At 45.8% G+C, this 14,424-nt stretch overlaps 1 protein-coding gene across 1 annotated transcript; it reads left to right on the forward strand.

Annotated features, from left to right (window-relative positions):
- The first annotated feature begins 10,415 nt into the window (after nt 1-10,415).
- Nucleotides 10,416-13,371, forward strand: LOC125521164 (protein OS-9 homolog). The gene is made up of 8 exons (XM_048686210.1): nt 10,416-10,614; nt 11,003-11,079; nt 11,518-11,718; nt 11,845-11,916; nt 12,287-12,399; nt 12,498-12,564; nt 12,688-12,794; nt 12,877-13,371. Exons 1-8 carry the CDS (start codon nt 10,527-10,529, stop codon nt 13,040-13,042), a joined length of 891 nt encoding a protein of 296 aa, XP_048542167.1. The 5' UTR covers nt 10,416-10,526; the 3' UTR covers nt 13,043-13,371.
- The last annotated feature ends 1,053 nt before the right edge of the window (nt 13,372-14,424 follow it).

A 14,424-nucleotide genomic window follows, 5' to 3' on the forward strand; every position in this document is an offset into this window, starting at 1 on the left:
AGGTGACGATGCGCGTCGGGAATGGTTCCAAGGTCGATGTGATCGCCGTCGGCACGCTACCTCTACATTTACCTACGGGATTAGTTTTGAACCTCAATAATTGTTATTTAGTGCCAAGTTTGAGCATGAACATTGTATCAGGATCTCGTTTAATACGAGATGGCTACTCATTTAAATTCGAGAATAATGGTTGTTCTATTTATATGAGAGATATGTTTTATGGTCATGCTCCGATGATGAATGGTTTATTCTTAATGAATCTCGAGTGTAATGCTACACATATTCATAGTGTGAGTACCAAAAGATGTAAGGTTGATAATGATAGTCCCACATACTTGTGGCACTGCCGCCTTGGTCACATAGGTGTCAAACGCATGAAGAAGCTCCATGCAGATGGACTTTTAGAGTCTCTTGATTACGAATCATTTGACACATGCGAAACATGCCTCATGGGTAAAATGACCAAGACTCCATTCTCAGGAACAATGAAGTGAGCAACCAACTTATTGGAAATCATACATACTGATGTGTGCGGTCCAATGAGTGTTGAGGCTCGCGGTGGTTATCGTTATGTTCTCACCCTCACTGATGACTTGAGTAGATATGGGTATGTCTTCTTAATGAAACACAAGTCTGAGACCTTTGAAAGGTTCAAGGAATTTCAGAGTGAGGTTGAGAATCAACGTGACAGGAAAATCAAGTTCCTGCGATCAGATCGTGGAGGAGAATACTTGAGTCACGAATTTGGCACACACTTAAGAAAATGTGGAATAGTTTCACAACTCACGCCGCCTGGAACACCTCAGCGTAATGGTGTGTCCGAACATCGTAATCGCACTCTATTAGATATGGTGCGATCTATGATGTCTCTTACCGATTTACCGCTATCATTTTGGGGCTATGCTTTAGAGACTGCCGCATTCACTTTAAATAGGGCTCCGTCGAAATCCGTTGAGACGACACCGTATGAATTATGGTTTGGGAAGAAACCTAAGCTGTCATTTTTAGAAGTTTGGGGATGCGATGCTTATGTCAAGAAACTTCAACCTGAAAAGCTCGAACCCAAGTCGGAAAAATGCGTCTTCATAGGATACCCTAAAGAAACTATTGGGTATACCTTCTACCTCAGATCCGAAGGAAAGATCTTTGTTGCCAAGAATGGATCCTTTCTAGAGAAAGAGTTTCTCTCGAAAGAAGTAAGTGGGAGGAAAGTAGAACTTGATGAAGTATTACCTCTTGAACCGGAAAGTGGTGCAACTCAAGAAAATGTTCCTGAGGTGCCTGCACCGACTAGAGAGGAAGTTAATGATGATGATCATGAAACTTCAGATCAAGTTGCTACTGAACTTCGTAGGTCCACAAGGACACGTTCCGCACCAGAGTGGTACGGCAACCCTGTCTTGGAAATCATGTTGTTAGACAACGGTGAACCTTCGAACTATGAAGAAGCGATGGCGGGCCCAGATTCCAACAAATGGCTTGAAGCCATGCAATCCGAGATAGGATCCATGTATGAAAACAAAGTATGGACTTTGACAGACTTGCCCGATGATCGGCGAGCGATAGAAAACAAATGGATCTTTAAGAAGAAGACGGACGCGGATGGTAATTTTACCATCTATAAAGCTCGACTTGTCGCTAAGGGTTATCAGCAAGTTCAAGGGGTTGACTACGATGAGACTTTCTCTCCCGTAGCGAAGCTGAAGTCCGTCCGAATTATGTTAGCAATTGCCGCATACTATGATTATGAGATATGGCAAATGGACATCAAAACGGTATTCCTTAATGGTTTCCTTAAGAAAGAATTGTATATGATGCAGCCGGAAGGTTTTGTCGATCCTAAGAATGCTGACAAGGTGCAAGCTCCAACGCTCGATTTATGGGCTGGTGCAAGCATCTCGGAGTTGGAACGTTCACTTTGATGAGATGATCAAAGCGTTTGGGTTTATGCAGACTTATGGAGAAGCATGCGTTTACAAGAAAGTGAGTGGGAGCTCTGTAGCATTTCTCATATTATATGTAGATGACATACTTTTGATGGGAAATGATATAGAACTTTTGGACAGCATTAAGGCCTACTTGAATAAGAGTTTTTCAATGAAGGACCTTGGAGAAGCTGCTTTTATATTTGGCATCAAGATCTATAGAGATAGATCAAGACGCCTCATAGGTATTTCACAAAGCACATACCTTGATAAGATATTGAAGAAGTTCAATATGGATCAGTCTAAGAAGGGGTTCTTGCCTGTGTTGCAAGGTGTGAAATTGAGCTCAGCTCAATGTCCGACCACGGCAGAAGATATAGAAGAGATGAGTGTCATCCCATATGCCTCAACCATAGGGTCTACTATGTATGCCATGCTGTGTACCAGACCTGATGTAAACCTTGCCGTAAGTTTGGTAGGTAGGTATCAAAGTAATCCCGGCAAGGAACACTGACAGCGGTCAAGAATATCCTAAAGTACCTGAAAAGGACTAAGGAAATGTTTCTCGTTTATGGAGGTGACGAAGAGCTCGTCGTAAAGGGTTACGTCGATGCTAGCTTCGACACAAATCTGGATGACTCTAAGTCACAAACCAGATACGTGTATATTTTGAATGGTGGGGCAGTAAGCTGGTGCAGTTGCAAGCAGAGCGTCGTGGCGGGATCTACATGTGAAGCGGAGTACATGGCGGCCTCGGAGGCAGCACATGAAGCAATCTGGGTGAAGGAGTTCATCACCGACCTAGGAGTCATACCCAATGCGTCGGGGTCGATCAAACTCTTCTGTGAAAACACTGGAGCTATTGCACTTGACAAGGAGCCCAGGTTTCACAAGAAGACTAGGCACATCAAGCGTCGCTTCAACTCCATCCGTGAAAATGTTCAAGATGGAGACATAGAAATTTGTAAAGTACATACGGATCTGAATGTCGCAGATCCGTTGACTAAACCTCTCCCTAGGACAAAACATGATCAACACCAGAACTCTATGGGTGTTCGATTCATCATAATGTAACTAGATTATTGACTCTAGTGCAAGTGGGAGACTGTTGGAAATATGCCCTAGAGGCAATAATAAAAGAATTATTATTATATTTCCTTGTTCATGATAATTGTCTTTTATTCATGCTATAATTGTGTTATCCGGAAATCGTAATACATGTGTGAATACATAGACACCAACATGTCCCTAGTAAGCCTCTAGTTGACTAGCTCGTTGATCAATAGATAGTCATGGTTTCCTGACTATGGACATTGGATGTCATTGATAACGAGATCACATCATTAGGAGAATGATGTGATGGATAAGACCCAATCCTAAACATAGCACAAGATCGTATAGTTCGTTTGCTAGAGTTTTTCCAATGTCAAGTATATTTTCCTTAAACCATGAGATCGTGTAACTCCCGAATACCGTAGGAGTGCTTTGGGTGTACCAAACGTCACAACGTAACTGGGTGACTATAAAAGTATACTACGGGTATCTCTGAAAGTGTCTGTTGGGTTGACACGGATCAAGACTGGGATTTATCACTCCGTATGACGGAGAGGTATCTCTGAGCCCACTCGGTAATGCATCATCATAATGAGCTCAAAGTGACCAAGTGTCTGGTCACGGGATCATGCATTACGGTACGAGTAAAGTGACTTGCCGGTAACGAGATTGAACGAGGTATTGGGATACCGACGATCGAATCTCGGGCAAGTAACGTACCGATTGACAAAGGGAATTGTATACGGGGTTGCTTGAATCGTCGACATCGTGGTTCATCCGATGAGATCATCGAGGAGCATGTGGGAGCCAACATGGGTATCCAGATCCCACTGTTGGTTATTGACCGGAGAGCCATCTCGGTCATGTCTACATGTCTCCCGAACCGTAAGGTCTACACACTTAAGGTTCAGTGACGCTAGGGTTGTAGAGATATGAATATGCAGTAACCCGAAAGTTGTTCGGAGTCCCGGATGAGATCCCGGACGTCACGAGGAGTTTCGAAATGGTCCGAAGGTGAAGAATTATATATAGGAAGTGCAGTTTCGGCCATCGGGAGAGTTTTGGGGGTCACCGGTATTGTACCGGGACCACCGGATGGGTCCCGGAGGTCCACCGGGTGGGACCACCCATCCCGAAGGGCCCCATGGGCTGAAGTGGGGAGGGGAACCAGCCCATAGTGGGCTGGTGCGCCCCCCTTGGCCCACCCCCTGCGCCTAGGGTTGGAAACCCTAGGGTGGGGGGCGCCCCACTTGCCTTGGGGGCCACTCCACCCTTGGCCGCCACCCCCCTAGGAGATCCCATCTCCTAGGGCCGGCGCCCCCCCTTTGGGGAGCCTATATAAAGGGGGAGGGAGGGGCAGCCGCACCCTTGACTCTTGGCGCCTCCCTCTCCCCTGCTACACCTCTCCCTCTCGCAGAAGAACGGCGAAGCCCTGCTACGGTGACTGCTGCATCCACCACCACACCGTCGTGCTGCTGGATCTTCATCAACCTCTCCTTCCCCCTTACTGGATCAAGAAGGAGGAGACGTCACGCTGACTGTACGTGTGTTGAACACGGAGGTGTCGTCCGTTCGGCGCTAGGATCTCCGGTGATTTGGATCACGTCGAGTACGACTTCCTCATCCCCGTTCTTTGAACGCTTCCGCGCGTGATCTACAAAGGTATGTAGATGCAATCCGATCACTCGTTGCTAGATGAACTCATAGATGGATCTTGGTGAAACCGTAGGAAAATTTTTGTTTTCTGCAACGTTCCCCAACAGTTATTTGGTTGCAGGGTTGCTTAAGAGAGACCATCTTCATTCTACGCCTCTTACGGATTGATAAACCTTAGGTCATCCACTTGAGGGAAATTTGCTACTGTCCTACAAACCTCTGTACTTGGAGGCCCAACAACGTCTACAAGAAGAAGGTTGTGTAGTAGACATCACTCCACCTCCTTCCTCTGTCTTGTCTTCCAGTGCTACTCCACAAACAATGCTCCCAAGGAAAAAAAGATATCGCAGTACTACCATCGTCCGATCTCGAAGACCAGATCATGGGGTTTCCCCCGGAGCAGCACAAGTGGGTCGACAGTAGTTACATGATGATGCCTTCATCAAGGTAACAACGCAGAAGAACGCCATCGTTTACCATCGGCTCGGTTTTCACCGGCAACTATGTCTTCCCGACTCGCAGCTAGAGCTAGATGACGGATCTCAAGATCTGACCACTAGCATCAGGCTGACCACTGGCCACCACCGTCGGCTGCACCGTCTAGATCAGATCTAACCGGAGGTGCCGCCGACCAGTCCACCATGGCTCTTCATGCCGTCGCCGCCTATCCGACGCCCGATGGCGCACCGACCGCACCCACCGCCCTTCTCGGTACAGGGCTGTGTTGCGTCTGTAGCTGCCGCCCTTCCCGGTACAAGGTCGCGCTGCGCCTGCAGCTGCCGCCGCCCGAGACAGGGCAGGCCACCACACCGCTGCAGCCATCGACGCCGCGCCGCATAGATTGGATTTGCCGCCGAGCTCGCATCCTAGACGTCGCCGCCGCGCCGCGCACGACACCGCCAAGAGTTGTCGCCCGGCGCCTCCCCACGATCTGGTCGTCCCGCGCCGACCATGATGCTTGAAGGGTGGAGAAGCCCCGCCACCGCCTTGACGACCAGGTTTTGCCTAGCGGCGCTGCGGAGGGCGGCGAGGAGGGGGGAGAGGCGGGTAGGTTCGAGTGGCGGCGGCTAGGGTTTACCCCCGGGTCGCCCACGGGGACAACATGAGGGGTTTAGGGGAACTTTTATGCAAGAGTCGCCGTTGAAGCTTGTTGGTTTGATTCCCAAATCATGTTTTATACCAAGTGTCAAATGTTAGTGACAACACGTGGATTCATGGATATGAGATGGCGAATAATGAATGTCGATCGGCAACGGGGACGTCAACGGCAGGCCGACCAGCACCGCCGCAACGTGAGCCAGCGATCGACGACGCCAACGCGCTGGGTGAGATGTGCACGGCAACGGCATGGCAGCCACATGGGTACGGTTATCTAGAGCTTAATTGATTAATTATCTGGGAAGAGGGAAAAAGATCAGATTCTCAACTGCCTCGCAAGAAAACTACTGCTATTCAAACCGCCATTGTCTTCTCTATATGTTATGAAAAGACAAGGTCAAGGTCAAATGATGTGTGACAGAACTAATAGCTAGTCTTCTCTTCTTCTTTTATCGAAAATGATGTTACTTCCGTGTCCTTTCTGGTTCTGGCGAAGAAAACATAAGTATTGAATTTCTATGTGAGATTTTTCTCACGCATCGATCTCACATGGACATTTGAGTACCTATACTCATACGCGGCATTGTCCTGTACTCATTTTTCTTTTGGACAGGGACGTGCATATCATGTGACATGTGGATGTATATATCAGCATTGTTTCTTTTTTTTTTACCAACAAAACTTTCAATCTATTGATCTTCAATCATGACAGTACAACGAACACCAAAATAAAAATTACATATGCAGATCCATAGACTATCTAGCGACGACTACAAGCACTGAGTGAGCCGAAGATGCGCCGCCGTTATCACCCCTCCATCTCCGGAGTCGGGCACAATTTGTTATAGTAGACAGTCGAGAAGTCGTCGTGCTAAGGCCCAATAGGACCAGCGCACCAAAACAGCAACCACCGTTGATGAAGAATAACGTAGGCTGGAAGGATTCAACCCGAAGACACACGAACGTAGACGAACAACGACAAGATCCGAGCAAATCCACCAAAGATAGATCCGCCGGAGACACATCTCCACACGCCCACCAATGATGCTAGACGCACCGCCGGAACGAGGGCTAGCCGGGGAGACCTTTATTTCATCTTTAGGGAGCCGCCGCCATCTCGTCTTCCTGAGCAATACACAAACCCTAACAAGACAGAAAAAACGACTAAAAACGAAGCCCTCCCGCCAGCCCTTGCCAGGATCCACCGCGCCTCCATGGCCCTAGAGCCACTAGAGACGAGGCGGACATGCGGCTCGCCGGTGAGAGAGGCACGAACCTAGCTTTATTTTTTAGCTACGATTTTCTTCGTTCCAAATCGCTGAAGCAAAGGTATATCAGCATTGTTTCATATCCACGTGATAAGGTCTGTATGTAAGTAGATCTTTTTTCCTGTCGAGAAAAGGTACGTAAGTAGTTGTTGAGAACATTTTTTTAGAATATAACAAGCAGGTGTTTATATATACACCCCTAAGAATACACACACCATATATCTATATATGATCACCTTCGAGAGATTTAGCCGACATATATTCGATGACCGCACACAGAACCAATCTCTTTTAGTTTTTCTCTTAGAGGTAGGCAGCACACGTTAATTAGCCAACCCATTAATGTTATGGATCCCTCCACATAATTAACAATCCGCTCCTACTCTGTTGAAGCATGACAGGTATTCTTCATTTTGTTTGCTTCCAATAAGCCGTGTAGTAGATGCCGCTCCTTTTATATGCCTTCATATTTCCTCCCCATAATAATCCGTGTACATGCCACTTCTCCTTGGAGCGGGCAAGGAGTGCCTTTATTTTTCTTTTCTTCTTATAATCTCTTTGTCATGATCCTTCTTCCTTCATTATATCTTTCTCACTTATTACTGATTCCCGATAGCCTCAGGCAACCCGACTCCACCTTTTCCTTTCTCAACGTAGCTTCTTTTACAGTCAATTCGTGGACCTATAAAAATTGGTTGGAGTTGGTATAGATAAGCGATATGGTACTATTTAATTTGGTGAAGAACCTAAAGCTCATCAAAGTTGTGTAAGCTAGCTTAGTTGGTTTCTCCTGTTGGCGCTGGACTGAAGGTTGGAAACGATGTGTGCGTTTTTTGAGCGGGGGAATGATGTGTGCGTGCAGGAGAGGAAACGACATATGAAAATAGCTGGGCCAATTTACTTTTTTGAGGAAAAAATAGCTGGGCCAATTTGTTGCTTTGAGGCCCACTTAGGCACAAGGAGCGGGCGCACAAGGGAGAGGCCTCAAGCGATCGTGCGGGCGAGTGAGCTGCACGTACGAAAATTATTACTGTGACGGACGGACGAAACAGACTAAAGTTTGGAAGTAAGAAGCAATCACCCCTTTAATAGTAGGTATAGATTAGTATCATCTTGGATATAGACAATAAATATAGACGTGTTGAAGAAAAAAAATTAAAGCGTATTGTGACGGTGAACCCACGGAGTCAATCCGTGCTTTATTATTATTATTATTATTATTATTATTATTATTATTATTATTATTATTATTATTATTATTATTATATATAGGGATAGATTAAATAAGTCACCACAGGTGGCTCATAGTCGACGAAAACGTTTCCTCCCACTGATGGGTTGGAGATACGGAAAGTCCTTTCTCAGCCCGAGCTCAAATGAGCTCGGATGAATAGTAAAATCAAAAAGTATTTTAAAAATGCTCAAAAAATTCTGAAATTTTTTTGTGGTAAACATTGACAAATATTCTAACTGCTTGCAAAATTTCATCTTCATATCACATTCGTACAAGGCGTGGCAAAAAAAACAAAATCAGTGCTCTGAAATGCTTTGAAAGTAGCATTGTCAGAGTATCGATTTTGTTTTTTTTGTCACGCCTTCCACAAATGTGATCTGAAGATGAAATTTTGCAAGCAGTTAGAACATTTGTCAAAATTTATCACAAAAAAAATTCAGAATTTTTTGAACATTTGTAAAATGTCTTTTGATTTTACTGTTCACCCGAGCTCATTTGAGCTCGGGTGTAGATACTCCACGTCCTTGGAGATACCACTACACTCCTAACCATCCAATCATAAATTGGTTCGCACGAGTCTATTAATTATACTTGTCAGGGTCTTAACTGATGATGATTTTGCAACCATAGACGTTTAGCTGTTTGCCAAAGTTAATGCAATCTGCATGTTCCAGATTAAAAATAGATAAATCACAATGAGCATATTCTTATGTACAAATTATATTTGACGCGCTACACGTCAGTGGGGTTATATGATACGATCGGATCCGTCACCTCCACAACCGTCGAATGATGCAGACGATAGCCATCCAACACCTACCGTGTTAACAAGTTGCGCCCCAGCCGATTCAACATAGCTCATGATGTGCTCGAGGGTTTGCAAAGCGAGCCGTGTTTGCACCCTGGCCTGGGTTGCGACCACTTCCACCAATGCAACACGAGCCATGTTGTGCTCAGCATGCCTACAACATGTGCCGTGTTTACACCCCTGGCCTGAGTTGCAACCGCTTCCACCATTGCAACACGAGTCATGTTGTGCTCAGTATGTATGCAGCATGTGCCATGTTTGCACCCTAGCCTGGGTTGCAACCGCTTCCACCATTACAACACGAGTCGTGTTACGCTCAGCATGCATGCAACATGTGACATGTTTGCACCCTGGCCTGGGTTGCGACCGCTTCCATCATTGGAACACGAGCCATGTTGCACTTAACATGTCTGCAACACGTGTCGTGTTTGCACCCTGGCTTGGGTTACTATCACTTCCACCATTGCAACACGAGTCGTGTTGCACTCAGCATGTCTGCAACATGTGACGTGTTGCAGATCCAGCTGCCGCTCTTGCTGGTTGACTTGTCCGCAACTGACCCCATTTGCATGGCCGTGTTGCAAGGACTACAACACGAGCCTTGTTTTTTCTTGGCAGGAAAACTTTTGATTTTTTTCATTTTCAATGATGGCAGTGCAACAAACACTAGAAATAGTAATAGTTACATCCAGATCCGTAGACCATTTAACGACGACTACAAGCATATATACCATGGAGGCCACTGCCATTGTGTCGCCGGCTTGTACAGCCGGTGATCCTGTCCGGTCTTTACCTCGGACCATCCTGAGCACATTCGTCTAGACTCCACGGAAGCACCTTCCCCTCCGGCTGAAGCATCCTCTTTGTCACTCTGATGAGCGGTGTAGCCGGACATAGGGAAGATATGGAGGAAGAATATGCCTCTGGCCTCTCGAAAGTCCGGTTAGCGTGCTGTCGGACGTGGGGAAGACAAAGGGATCCAACCATAGACTAGTGTATTGTATCCATGTCGCGGGAGCGGAGCTCCGCGCGACTGTATATGCACATAATTTTACCTTTTTAGTTAAAAATGTCCAAAATGTATTCATCCGGTTCGTATGAAATCCGTCATGATTATATGAAATCCGGTTGAGTTTGCATGAATTTCATTCGTTTATTGAAAAAGAGTTTGAAATGTATGGCGTTAGCGTTGGATGACAACCTTTCGCATTCGTGTCTGCGAACTAGTCCCACTGTCCGCGGCAGATGCAGGAGAAAATTTGCAGGTTGCGTTGGAGATGCCCTTATAATAATTCAAAAAAAACAGCAAAAAGTTGCGAAGGCAGTCGCACGAAGAGAAGGCGGAAAGGGATAGTACGCGACCCGGCCGGGAAAGCGGGAGGCGGGAGGAGTAGAGCCTTCGAAGACGGCGGAAAAGACTTGCGTCGCGTCGTCTCCAATCTTCCACACTGACCCCGACTCCCTATCGATCTCCGCCGTCGCCGATGGGGTTCGCCGGCCGGCCGCTCCCCTTCCTCCTGCTCCTCCTAATCGCCGGCGCGGCCGCCACCGACCAGATCTTCACCACCTCAGGTAACATCGCACCAGGGACTCGTCCGATCTCGGGCCCTCCCGCCCTCCCTCTCGGCCGCCCCTGGAATTGAGACCCCCTCCTCTTCCCGCACCGCCTTTCCTGGATCCTAAGCCGCCAGCCTCTCGCCCCGCCCGCCGATGCGTGCCCGTGGCCCAACCAGCTATCCGGTCGTAGATAGGTCGGCCGCCGCGAGCGACCTTGTGGCGAGCGTCCTCGCGCGACTTCCTAGCCAGATCCAGCTCCCTGCAGTTCGAAAATACTCCGCTGTTTCGCCGAGTTCACTTGATTTGATGCAAAATTCTAACTGGTTGCTATGCCTAGCTCGTGTTGGCTTGTTGGTAACTGAAATTAGATGGAGGGCTGCACTGAACTGTTGGTGATTTTCAGGCGTGCCGTTCGGGAAGAACTCGCGTGAGCCGAGGTACCGCGTGGAGTTCCACCCCACCGATTCGCCCTACCACCCGGTGAGTGGTTAACTCCTGATGAGTCTTCATTCTGTTCTCCAGCAGCAGGAAAACATGGGATTTTCTTCAGTCCTGGATTGCCGGGTTTAGCGAATAAGAATTTAAGCCACCATAAGATGATACTACCAAGAAGTAATAATCAGTCCATGACATGTTAAATGTATGTAACTAGCTAAGATCTCAAAAGAGTGAGGAATATCAAGAGGAACTGCCCATCCTCTGTTTCTCAAACAGGGGAATGTGCTACTGTATAACCGATGCTAATTCACAATGTTTCTACTGAGTCATGTGTATCCCATGCCATTTGTGTCTTTAGAAATCCTGAACCTTAGTCTTTCTCTTACCTGAAGTCCTTGCTGCAGAGGTTGCTATTTGACAAACCTACTTCCTCTAGCTAACTTTAACTGTTAACTAAAGATACTTGCTGTTCTTCTGCAGGAGAATGGCCAGGAGTCTGAACCAATGACGGACCACGAGGGGAGACAATACACCTGCTACCTACCAGTGGAAGAAACCAAGACCATGAAGTCGATTGTCCCACAGAATGCAACCAATGTTATAATAGAAAGCGAACGGAAAGTTAAGCCAAAGGAGCCAGATGAACTGCTGGAGGTTCTCAAAGACCAGTGCTTCTACAGGGTGAGCATGCAATTCTTTCTTTGTGCATGATGAGCACATGGGACGTATGTTTGGTCTCGTGCATGTGTGCCAGGCTAATGGAATGCCTGAAAAACGATCTGATTGTTATTATTGTTGTTGACACAGCATGAAGGTTGGTGGTCTTATGAATTCTGCTATTATGGGAAAATCCGACAGGTTCATGTAGAGAATGAGAAGGTATGCCATTCTCTTTGTGAGGGTCATAGTAAATAGATCGTGCTTGTGTTAATCTTTCTATCCTCCACAGAAACTAATTCTGAATTGTTTCGGTACAAATATTGCTAGCTTTAAGAGGAGAGACCAGAACTGAACTCATTTACATTGTGAAAGAAGCAAACATTTTTTTTGCTCAAATAGTATAATACGGCTTCAATTACGTATCTTGATGCTTTCAGAGTGTCATGTATGCACGTCATAGTTGGTATAGCTTTTGAGCGCCAATGGTATTACTATGGCTTCAGTTACATATCTAAATGTTTTGCATGCCGTAGTTGTTAGCACTTTTGAGTTTTTTGTTGCTTTATTGAGTGTATATCTTTTCTTACAGGTTATCCAAGAGTATGTTCTAGGTGAATATGACCCTGATGCAACCGATGCTTACCATGACAACCACACCTCTGAATCTGCCGATGAGGGTCACGTGAAAGATACTTCTAAGAGGTATTATACTAAATCTGGAAAGAATGGTACAAACAATAAATTACATCTGGAAGCAGAACCCTCTTGAATGAATGTTTGATGTTTCCGTGCCATTGCAGGTATCATGTCCACGTGTACACAAACGGGACTGTCTGTGATCTCACCGATATACCGCGGTACACAGAGGTAAGGAAAGAAAGGAAATTACTGTTATGATCCATGTGTTTGTTGTTCTAACTTCAAGCCGTTTGATAACTGTGGTGCCCCATTGAGTAGTGCATTTGACGGTACCTTGCTTTCTTCCTACAGGTTAGGTTTGTTTGTTCTGAGCCCACTGTACTGATCAGTTCGATAAAGGAGATATCTTCCTGCAAGTATGTTTTAACAGTCCAAAGCCCAATGCTCTGCAAGAACCCGTGAGTACTATATTTTTCTCCTTCTGTTGCCAGTTCTCCTACCTTTCTACAATATGAACTCATTTCCATGTTCTGCTTGCAGGTTGTTTCAGCAGGAAAAACGCACCTTCTTCATCCACTGCAACGAGTTGCTTCCCGAAGCAGAAGCTGAGGCCGCCGAGGACGACGACTCTCTCCCAAAAGAAGCTCAGATGTCCATCGTTCCAAACCCCGACGAATTGCATAACTACGCAGCTTACGCTACCTGATTGCCTGCCAATCACGGTGCCCTCGGCTAATGAAAGATACCGTTATTTTGGAGGTACAACAGCAAGTTGGCAACATAGTATAACTATCCCCTGGCTTGTTTTGTCTGACGCCAACTAGTGTTTACAGGGTGCTCTTTGAGCAGATATCCATTCATCTGAAACACGTTGAGATTACCTTTAGAGGAAGATTAAGGGCAAAGAGTGTCTTGCTGTACTATAGTACTGTAGTATAATTTAGTAAGGGGTATGTTTGAGATTCAGTGGCAGGCTTTAGACATCACTAACATTTTCTTCTTGAAATGTTCATAAAAACAGTGCAGTGATCGTGAGAGGTTGTGCTTGTTATTTTTGAAGTAGAGAGATCGCCTTGAAGCAAAGGACCATCTTGTGAGCGAAGGTAGCGCTTGCTTCTGAATGCAGATGTTAGGATGCCTTTGCCCTGACCTTTCTTTTGATAGCTTCAACGTTTTCAAATTTTGATGCCAAGCTCAAGAACAAGGAGCATGTCGGTTAGGGCTTAGAAAATAGAAGCGGACGACGACTATCTCTGGCAGATTTCCACCCATGTTCGTACATCGTGCTGGAAGAAATTAAGGCCTGAGGGTGGGATTCAAGGCAATCTGCTAGTCAAACGAGGCGAGGTGCTTAGCATAGTCGCTGGCTTTTTATGCAATGCAACCCAGTATCATAAGCATTTTTATGGACACAAATGTGATAGCATGAGTTTTATCAAAGCCTTGCTTATAATAAGAAAGAAAACATGTGATGTGAGCATTTCACCTTGTTTGACAACCAGATTGCCTTGAATCCCACCCTCAGCCGTTTCTTCATCACTACTGTGATGTAACATGGGTGGAGATTTCCCAGAGATTACTACTATTTTCTAAGCTCTGAACCACATGCTCCTTATTCTTGGGCTTAGCATCCAAAGGTAAAATTATGAAAAGAATGGCCAGGCCATCCAAACATCGGCACTCAGAAGTAACTCACAGGATGATTCTTCACTTCAGAACAGTCTCTACTTTCTACTGGTAGATGCTTTGATAACCCAAGCATGCATGAATATCAACATACCGCACCATAACATGTAAGTTCGTACTCATATATACATGATGTAGATGTAGATTAAATTAGCCTAGTTCATCCCATCGAAAATTAAATTATAGATACAAATTTCAAAGGCTGCATGGCATAATGCGACACGAAACTCACATGAAAAATGTGCAGCACGTTTTCCTTCTATAAACATTTGAAGCAAATGCTAGTAGTGTCAAAAGCTTCGCCACTAAACCCCAAATATATCATTTACCCAGTTATACTATAGTACAGCCTTACTGATGTTATGTGGAAGAACACTGTTAAGCTGTAATCGCAAGAACCAG

Source organism: Triticum urartu, chromosome 7 (assembly GCF_003073215.2).
Source record: "Triticum urartu cultivar G1812 chromosome 7, Tu2.1, whole genome shotgun sequence".
NCBI classification, from domain to species: Eukaryota; Viridiplantae; Streptophyta; class Magnoliopsida; order Poales; family Poaceae; genus Triticum; species Triticum urartu.

What these genes read in the sequence shown, in the direction of transcription:
- LOC125521164 (XM_048686210.1), top strand. Translation starts at nt 10,527, where the DNA reads ATGGGGTTCGCCGGCCGGCCGCTCCCCTTCCTCCTGCTCCTCCTAATC. An exon ending in TTCATGTAGAGAATGAGAAG is followed by an intron (nt 11,917 to 12,286) that starts GTATGCCATTCT and finishes CTTTTCTTACAG; the next exon opens with GTTATCCAAGAGTATGTTCT. An exon ending in CCAATGCTCTGCAAGAACCC is followed by an intron (nt 12,795 to 12,876) that starts GTGAGTACTATA and finishes TTCTGCTTGCAG; the next exon opens with GTTGTTTCAGCAGGAAAAAC.